Source organism: Notolabrus celidotus, chromosome 11, assembly GCF_009762535.1.
Source record: "Notolabrus celidotus isolate fNotCel1 chromosome 11, fNotCel1.pri, whole genome shotgun sequence".
NCBI classification, from domain to species: domain Eukaryota; kingdom Metazoa; phylum Chordata; class Actinopteri; order Labriformes; family Labridae; genus Notolabrus; species Notolabrus celidotus.
The window spans coordinates 35244733-35254663 of record NC_048282.1 but is presented as its reverse complement, the minus strand read 5'-3'; the positions used below and the strand labels follow the sequence as shown (position 1 = coordinate 35254663).

The following is a 9931-nucleotide window of genomic DNA, read 5'->3' as shown; positions in this document are numbered from 1 at the left end:
TTGCTTGAATTTATCCAAAAACAGATTAGACAAAGTCTGTCAGCAACATGACATGTTCAAAATTTAACCAAATCATGTAGAATAAATGGAAACCGCTTTGTATGACAACTCAATCATTGAATCTTTATTTATAAAGCACCAAATCAAATGTTCTCCTCAGACTCTTTCCAAACAGAGCAAGTCTAGACTGACTCTATGTTCTATTATTAACAAAGACCCAACATCAAGACAGGATCAGATCCAGTCCCATCTTACAGACAGGACTCAGTCTGATCTAATCTTAATCCACCATGAGTAGAGCACTTTGCAGCTCAGTTCATGCAACATAGAACTGTAGGTCAGGCTACCCAAAATCCACCGCTGCTTGCATAATGCACAATGTAGCCTCGGATGCAAGACTCTAAAGATGTGGAGGGTGAGTTTCTGTTGACGTGAAGATAATATATCAATTGTAGTAAATATAAAAGATAAGAACATGAACTTTAGGTGTTGAATTTTTGAGATCTAAACTACCTGGTCTTAACCTTGTGCCTCAAACATCACTCTGACTTCCTGCTCTCTCTTGGCAGCTCAGTTCATGCAACATATATTTTCTGCACAAAGAACTGTAAGTCAGTCTACCCAAAATGCACCGCTGCTTGCATAATGCACAATGTGACTGAATGAAGTGAAACATCCTGCACACAGGTTTTGGCGTATATGCACAAAGTCTTTTTCTTGCACACTTAACATGATGTAAATGTGGGTATTTGAATGCAGCTGAAGGTTTGGGTCTGGAAAGTAAACCGGACTTTGTAGACTTGTCCTGGGGCGAAAGAGTAACCAGTCCAAGTATCAGACTGAGTCAAATGAATTGTTAATAGTTTAAATTGGGTTCAATGAGGAAGACCAAGAGCATTTTGGTTTCACACTTGCACCTGTTTGTCTCTGGAAGTTCATTAATCATTTTATCGATCAATCAATCTTTATTTATTTAGCGCCAAATCAAATGTTATCTGAAGACTCTTCCCAAAGAGAGCAGGTCTAGACCGTACTCGACCCAACATCAAGACAGGATCAGATCCAGTCCCATCTTACAGACAGGACTCAGTCTGATCTCATCTTAATCCACCATGAGCAGAGCACTTCGCAGCATTTAGCAAGTTACAGTGGCAAGGACAAACTTCCTTTAACAGGCAGAAACCTCCAGCAGGACCAGACTCATGTTAGGCACACATCTGCTGAGACCGTGTTGGAGAGAGGGATAGAGGGAGATGAAGAGAGAGAGAGAGAGAGAGAGAGAGAGAGAGAGAGAGAGAGAGAGAGAGAGAGAGAGAGAGAGAGAGGATAGCAGGGAGACGGATAGCAGGGAGACGGATAGCAGGGAGACGGATAGCAGGGAGACGGATAGTAGTAGTTGTAGCAGCTGGAGTCTGGCACGTCCACAGCAGCAGAGATCCAGAGGAACCTACGAGACAAGGGAGCTCAGGACTCCAGAGAGGTCTATGGTTAGTAACTTTAATGGGACAGGAAGAGTTAAAGCAAGAGACAGGCAGAGAGAGGGGATCCCAGTGTGTCAGTTCCCCTGTCAGTCTAAGCCTATAGCAGCATAACTTAGAGCTGGTCCAAGCCTGATCCAGCTCCAACTATGTTGCACGTTATCAAAAATGAAAGTTTGAAGCCTACACTTAAAAATAGAGAGGGTGTCTGCCTCCTGGACCCTGACTGGTAAATGATTCCAAAGGAGAGGTGCCAGTTAACTGAAGATTCTACCTCCCATACTATATTTAGAGACTTTAATGGGACAGGAAGAGTTAAAGTAAGGGACAGGCAGAGAGAGGAGAGAGAGGGAAAGACAGGATCCCATTGTGACAATACCCCCGGCAGTCTAAGCCTATAGCAGCAAGTTACAGTGGCAAGGACAAACTTCCTTTAACAGGCAGAAACCTACAGCGGGACCAGACTCATGTTAGACACACATCTGCTGAGACCGTGTTGGAGAGAGGGATAGAGGGAGATGAAGAGAGAGAGAGAGATGATAGTGGGGGGATGGATAGTAGTAGTTGTAGCAGCTGGAGTCTGGCACGTCCACAGCAGCAGAGATCCAGAGGAACCTACGAGACAAGGGAGCTCAGGGACTCCAGAAAGGTCTATGGTTAGTGACTTTAATGGGACAGGGAGAGTTAAAGTAAGAGACAGGCAGAGAGAGGAGAGAGAGGGAAAGACTGGTTGTTGTAAGTTCTTTCCAGCAGCAGGTAGCAGCTTTACTCGTCCCCCTTAGAATATGTCAGCCAATAGGGAGTGAACAGTTCTTGTGATCGCTGCCCTTGGTGTTCTGCTCGTATGAGACGTAAAACTTGTTGCTTGCTTCTTCTCCTGTAACCTCTTTATTCTAACACCATAATTAGAGTTCCAGACTGTGTAAATCCCAATGGTTAACTAGCTTTAAATGAGGTACTAAATGATCTCCTTGCACAGATTGTGTCCTTCTGATATCTTGGGGTTATTGCTGAAAAAAAGCCTGCATCTATTTTATGAAGCACCTTAAAAAGTCTTGTTCCCATTCACAACCAGCAGCCCCTGGTTCTGCAGGATGTGAATGAAGTACAGACTGCTGAGTGGAGAGCAGTCCATTAGCTCTGCCCCCATCAGCTAGCTTAGCTCTTTACTGGGCGCTCCACCCTCATAAATCCTTCCAGCAGACTGTTCTGCCTCCTCATCAGAGAGCATCCAGTCTGAGCAGGCTGCCGGCTCCTGTTTCTACCCTTATTGTATCTTTCATCTTATTAGTCTGGGTCAAACAAACACAAATAAGCTTCTTTGTGCAAAAAAACAAATATTAAGTAACTCTGCAAATTTTGTCTAGCTGAGATTTTTTGCAGATTGTGAATTATAGTTAATTAGAGCGTATTAAAGGTTTCTCTAAGACTTTAAATCAGTGAGCCCTGAGTTTTGACTGAAAGGTGATTGCCAGCCCAGGCCTCGCCCCTTTCTTCGCTTATCAAATCAAACACTGTGAGGCATTGTGGTGTCCTTATCTCTTCAGTTATTGTATGAAGTCTGAAGGCCTCCAGTCATCATGGACACATCTGTTAGCCACAAGTTTTTGTGATGTTGGAGTCCCACACTGTTGGAAGTAGTTGTACCTGTCTGCAGCTCTTAGTCAGTACACTCAAAATAATAAAACATTGGATGAACTTAATTGCATTATGCCACTAAAATTCCATCTAAACAAATAAAGTTAAATCAGACTATCTTGATTGTGTTATTTGAACACTGTGTAGATTAGTGTGTGAAACGTCATGTGAATATCTCAATTCAATTTACTTGCCTTTCACTGAATTAAAATGTTTGTCCTTAGTTAGTCTAGTCAAATTCAATTAAGTTAAGTGAACATGTGCCAGACAGTTTAGTGCAACAACATTCAGCCTTGTTGGATGAACTAGTACCAGTTTCGTCTGTTTTATTAATGTCAGTGTTGTTGAATTAACTAATATGTTTTTTAATAGTTTTACTAATATCAATCTTATTGTTCCAATTAGAGTTGTTTCATTGATAGTACTAGTTAGCATTCATTTAAATCAAATTACCAAAGTTCCACTGACCTACATAATAAATGACAACACAAAAACAATTTTAACATTTTATTCTAAGTCCAATGAAACAGACTTTGGAACAACAATATGTTACATTAAAAACACATTTTCAGCTGCTTTCACATGATCACCACTGAGCGCTGCGCTCAAAGTTCAAATTATTTCAGCTTTGACCCCGTTTCCGCTGACCTTTCGAAGCGCAACCAATGAGATGAAAGCTGTAGATGACGTAGCAACAAGCAGCAGTGATTAAAGTAAAACTCAACATACGTCACAATTTTGCCCGGAAACATAATGCGTTGAGCAAAGAGCAAAATGCTTGTCAGCAGCCTTACAAAAGAAGGTGCCTGACTATAACTAGCATGAGTGCAACAACTGAGTTGTATGTATTCAAATTTCTCTACAAAAATGAATAAAAGATTACATTTTAACACATCTTGATGTTATCATTTACCTTCGCCCAATACTCATTTTTACTACTTGAACGCATAATAATGTAACTCAATGCAACCTCTGTTAATGTTAGCAGTTAGCTCCATTTTAAAGCCAAGCAGGACTGCTAAAAAACTGCTGTTTTTTCAACACTTTTAAACAGTGAATTATTAGAGTTAAAACCAAAGAAAATCTGCTTGTGCATTGCAGCAAAATAAATCAGAAGTAGTGAAAGATTACTGTAATATTTCTCACAATCTTTTTGCTATGTTTTGATAAAAACAAAAAATATTTGTAAATAAAATTGTCCTGGTGCACATTCAAAATGTTTTAACAAAGAAGCATGTAGAATGAACTTGCCACTAAAATAATCTGCATTAAATCAAGATATGTGCATTCCTTCTGTCTTTTTACGACTTTCTCAGCCTTGAATCACTCCAGAAGCTTGTTTTTCAGAAATTGTACCTTTGAGGACAACCTCTGGCCATCTAGCTTCAGCAGAATCTTCTGCAGGACCTCAAACGTGCACTTGAGCTCTGGTGGGTAGCTCAGGTTCAAACAGTATATGAGTCCAAATAAGAGCGCACAAGCCATTGCAATGCTCCCCAAGCCATGGAGGACCTCCACACCTTCAACCAGTACACCAACATCCTCTGGGTCATCTCCAGGTTCAGCACCCTCCTTCTCAATGACGTAGACTCCCATCACTGTTTGCTCCATGGTAGTTTTGGCCTCGTTGTCTGTGGCCTATGAAGTAAAATATAACAATAGTTTACAATTGACAGTATAATATGAAGAAATAAAGTGTCTCTCTCTCTCTCTGAAAATATTCCAATATCAAACTGCACAGCTCCCACACAAATGATTTGTGTATTTGATTTTTTTTTTTTTATCTGGTATAAATGTGTCAATATTAAAATAAAATAACCACAGATTCTCTGTTGCTTACAGTTTTAAAGGTTCATTCCGCCCAAACACTACTTTCTGTCTAATGATTTATAGTTTTAAAAGGTTCATTCCACCCAAGTACTATTTTCCCTTTAAGCAAATAAATATGTTTGTGACTGTATTTCAAAAGTAACTCACCAAGTACTCCTTCACAAGTTTCTCGTGGTCTTCGTTCAAGTAGATGCACAAGGACTTGAGGATGCATGCTCGTCTTGTATGTATCGTGTCATCCTGAAACAAACGACAACAAAAAAACATTCTGACTATTCCGTTTGACAAAAGATAGTCTTGAATGCAAGTTTGATTAATCCTAAGTGTTGAGTATAGTTATTGTGTGGCAGACAATACTTTAGTCTCAGGAACCCAAAATGCAAGTACTCAACATCTGTTCGAAATCTCAACAAAATCTGACACAATATGACACACAAACATTTTAATACCAACCTTTGAGATGGCCACCATGATCTGTCTTATTTTTCTTCCAGCCACCCCACCTTTTTTTTGAAAGATCGCCATCAAGCGTGGCGAGTACTGGTCCAGCTCAGCAAAGAATGTAGATATTAGAGGTACAGTTGAGATGCGCAGGAACTCCTTATCAATCTGGAAAAATGTAACAATGCACTTGTTACTCAGCTTATTAGAACATCACAACAATATACACAGGTAGGACAAAAATTAATTACTAGCCGTTAGATCACTGCATTAACGATAACAGTGTGGAGAAAAGTTCTACTAAATATCACCATAACCATATCTTTGTATTGAGTCAACACTTCTATATTTGATTTGTCGTTGTCTTCCTGTTCTTGTATGTGTGCACACTCTAGGGGCATACAAAAAACGTCAGCACATATGGGACACGCACCTCTTTCCCACTGAACAGAGCTGGCCATCTGCTTTTGAAGTCTGCAACCAAGGGCTGTCCTTGAAGAACCTCTTGCCTTCGGTATGAGAAAGTCGTGTCCATTTTCTCAGTCACTATATGGTCATTGTTTCTCTTTGTAATCTCTGAAAGCAGGGAAATTCTCTCCTTTTCCAGACTCTCATCAGTTTCTCCTTTTGGATGCGGTGGACAATAATTGACTTCTGCCCTTCTGGGCTTTTTCACATTCATTGCTGGAACACATCTGTCTTTGGGCTTGTTCTTCAGAGAATTTATTGTCACCTCAGCACATCCGAGGCCTCTTAGAGTTGTCCGGAAGTTGGCCATTTTATACTTAAGGCTAATCTTCCACCCATAACAGCCATTAAAGGATCCCTGCTCCCACAGGCAAGGATGCTTTTTCACAAGGGCTTCTGCAACATCATTTAGATCAAGGTCAGTTGGGTAGGCTTTGAATTTAATAATTTCTTCTGACAGTCTTTGCAAAATGGCAGACTTCAGTTTTGGTGAGGGGCTCAAGCGGATTCCACTGGCATTGTACTCAGCATTGGCCTTTTCAAGTTGCAGTTCAGCATCATAGCTGAAAGAAGGGACTGGGAAAACACTTGGCCAAACCCACTGCCTTGAAGATGAGGACGAATCTGAAGAAACAGGCTCTGTCTCATCTGTGTCAACCGAGGAGACTGATGAGGAATATCTTAGGCCCTGGGCTGCTTGACCTATCACTGCATCATCTTCAGTAAAACTTTGCAAAAAGATCACCTTAATGGTTGCTTTGTCAACTACTTCGGAGATCACGGAAAGGTTGATGAACTCATTTCCAAAATCAGCATCCTGATTCTGAAGCCGAAAATCTTGTTGCAATCCAAAACTCGTCTTTATTGTCTGGCACAATTCCTCTATGGAGTCCGGTATCCCTGCTGGCAGAATAAGCTTCCTCGCATCATTTTCACCAAGGATGATTCTCAGTCTTATGGGCTGCGTCATTGTCCAGACCTTAATAAAAGAAAAAGAACACTAGTTGAATATTTCACAACAAAAAAAACTCAGGAGCACTTAAGAAGCACATACTAATTTATAATTAGACAAGTATATATCAGGGATGTCACAAAATTTAGTAGTTGATACCAATATCAGTGAAATTCAACAATACTTGATACCCAATTCAATACCTTGGTAAACATCAAAACAATAAACACTTTGGATACTTTGTTAATGTAACTTAACATGAATTGAAAATCTAACATATTACTTTGAAAACATCTCCTTCAAATAACTGTATTTATTCAAATTTATCTCCAAAAATGAATAAAAGATTACATTTTAACACATCATGATGTTATCATTTACCTTCGCCCAATACAAATTTTTACTGCTTGAACTCATAATAATGTAACTCAATGCAACCTCTGTTAATCTTAGCTGTAAGCTCCATTTTAAAGCCAAGCAGGACTGCTACCACTGGCTGCTAACAGCTAATGGCATCAACTTGGTACCGAAGTATCGGTTCTCGTGACATCCCCGTGTGTGTGTGTGTGTGCGTACTTTGTTTTTAAGAATATCAGCACTAAAGAGAATCTAGTGTAATTTCTAGTATATAATAAACTAGAAATTACAGTAGATTCTATTTAGTGCTGAGATTTATGAATTTTAATCAAACTTAAAATATATATTTTAAATGTTTTAAATCATTCAATTAAATTATCAAGCAAAATTTTGAACATTCTCTGGTCCTAGCTTCTCAAATTGTATGATCTCCTGTCTTTTAATTATTGTCTTGCATTTTGTAATTTCATGAATTAAAAAATAATAAATACATTGACAAAAAATTATCATAAATTGCAGCCCTGCTACGAAGCATAATTTTACGACTTGTGCATGGACAATTTACATATATGCACGAATAATGTTGGCCTCTTCCATAATGATGATGTAGTTTATAATGTTTAAGTAACTTGAACCTACTACTCTCTCTAGCGACACATTGACTGCACTGCCACATACACGTCACTGAAAAAAAAAGAAGAATAAATGCATTAGCCAACGATAAAAGCTATTAGCCATGTATAGTAAAAACACACCGCATTTGAGCAAAACCATTAAACCTCAGCTGTGTAATTAGGTCTATATATGGTAACAGATAAACAATATAACAAAAAATATAAACTCACCATAAATTGTCTAGGGCCACACACAAATATGAGAGCATGGGGACACTGCTTCTTGAGATGTATTTCTGGTAAAGAGAAAAAAAAGGAAAAAAGTTACAATGGATGTAATATTTCTATTGTTAATAAAAAAAACATCCCCCAGGTTTAGTAACAGCTGCCAAAGTATATTTTGCCACCCATTTTTTAATTTTATCCGTTTGAAAGAATGACGCCATCCGTAATAGATTAACTACCATACAGGGCTGTTTGCAGCGCACTGATACTCTCTCTCTTTTTTCCCTCTCTCACAAACACACAGCGACGTGTCTGTGTAAAGACCCTTATTTCTGTGCACTGTCTGAAGTTAAAGTTAACACCGCTCACTTTACGTTTTTAATTTATATGTAGAGTCTGTCGTCTTGTCGCTTGGTGTTTGTAAACACACAGCATTCAATGTCGGACCCTCCTCTCCAGTTTAACTGAGGGAGAGAGACATGGTCGAGCGAGGTAACGTTACAGAGTGACTGGAGGGTTAGTCGCGCTAGACAGGACAAATTAAACTGAGGAATAAAACCTTCTTTTCTGATTGTTTTACGTTACTTACTTTGTTAAGCACAAATAAACACACACACACACACACACACATACACATACATCTCCACGCAGCCCTGCGGAAGGTGCCGTTTAGCGGGTTTTGTGTTGCATCATCCTGGCTGCAGGTGCGCGAGTGCTTCAGGTGTGCTGACAGGCTGGAGAGAGGGTTGCACACCCTGCATGCTGTTATATAAATACAAAAATAAACCCTCACAGCTGTTATCAACAGGACGACGGGCGCTTTTTAAACGTTAGTGTCGGCCCCATACAGCAGAGTAAAATCATGGAGGTCTGCCGGAATTTCCCTCACTCACCGTGTCTCTCTCTCATTGCAGAGACGTTTTTTTTTTCTGCACAGCGGCTCAGTGACTGACGTTTTTACTGCACAAAAAAAGCTTTTTTGAGAGATATTAATGATAGTAACGTTAACCGGGATGTAAATGAAGAAAACCCAGCTAACTTTCTGGTGAAGTTGACCAAGCGTTAGCTAACTGCGAGAAACATGAGTGACAAAACATAACGGAGAAATCTCTCATAAATATCTAATAACTACAGTATTATTTATCACTGATACCATATCACTAAATACATTAATGTAGATATATTTGAATTACTTACCCTTATTAGCGAGGATGACAAACGATTCGGTGGGAGGATGTAAAATGTCGGCTCCTAATTGCGCGCATTTCAAACTGTTTCCGCATCAGGTGGGCGTGGAGCATGCGCAGTAGTTAACCGTATCAGAGTGTTGTTTGGATGTACCTCATTCTCATTGGATTGACATTAATGACATGAATTAAACCGAATTTCCTTTGATTCACGTCCAACAAACACGAACAAATTATTTAATGAACATAAACACAACATATTCATTTAATACTAACACATGTCTAGTTTGCTAATCAAACACATGCCCTAGTTGAGTTTTTTGAGTGTAGGGTAGGGGGATTCAGTTGCAGAGCCAGGGAGGGAAATCAGAAGAAGCAACCAACAAGTTTTACATCTCTTACAACCTAAATATATTAACGCCAAATCGTCTCCCACCATTATTATGTTTCCTGTTTTATTTTGTAGTTCTTGCCCCCTGTGTGTCTGCTTTAGTTTCACTTCCTGTCTTTGTGTTTCCCTCCAGTTTTGATTGCAACCTGATTATTTTCACCTGTTTTATGTCGCACCTGGGTTAGATTACTCTCTGTGTAATAGTCTGTCTCCTCCACTGTTTTGCCAGTTTATATGATTGTTCTCTAGTGTTCCTTGTGGATTTGTTTGTTCATTAAACTTTTATTTTTGTCTCCATTTTGAGTTCCTCCATTTTTTTTAATTCAAAAAGTGATAAATGAAGTTTGAAG

General features: G+C 39.3%; 1 protein-coding gene across 3 annotated transcripts; it reads right to left on the bottom strand.

Moving 5' to 3' along the window:
- Positions 1–3610: 3610 nt before the first annotated feature.
- Positions 3611–9279, bottom strand: LOC117821096. 3 transcript variants are annotated; one of them, XM_034695133.1, is made up of 7 exons: positions 9201–9279; positions 8010–8074; positions 7800–7848; positions 5821–6834; positions 5400–5555; positions 5094–5186; positions 3611–4754 (listed from the first exon to the last, which is right to left on the bottom strand). In XM_034695133.1, exons 4-7 carry the CDS (start codon positions 6823–6825, stop codon positions 4440–4442), a joined length of 1569 nt encoding a protein of 522 aa, XP_034551024.1. In that variant the 5' UTR covers positions 6826–6834; positions 7800–7848; positions 8010–8074; positions 9201–9279; the 3' UTR covers positions 3611–4439. The 3 variants fall into 3 exon arrangements, with proteins under 3 accessions (XP_034551024.1, XP_034551027.1, XP_034551025.1); XM_034695136.1 differs by having other exon boundaries at positions 7804–7848; XM_034695134.1 differs by lacking the exon at positions 9201–9279 and having other exon boundaries at positions 8010–8567.
- Between the last annotated feature and the right edge of the window lie 652 nt (positions 9280–9931).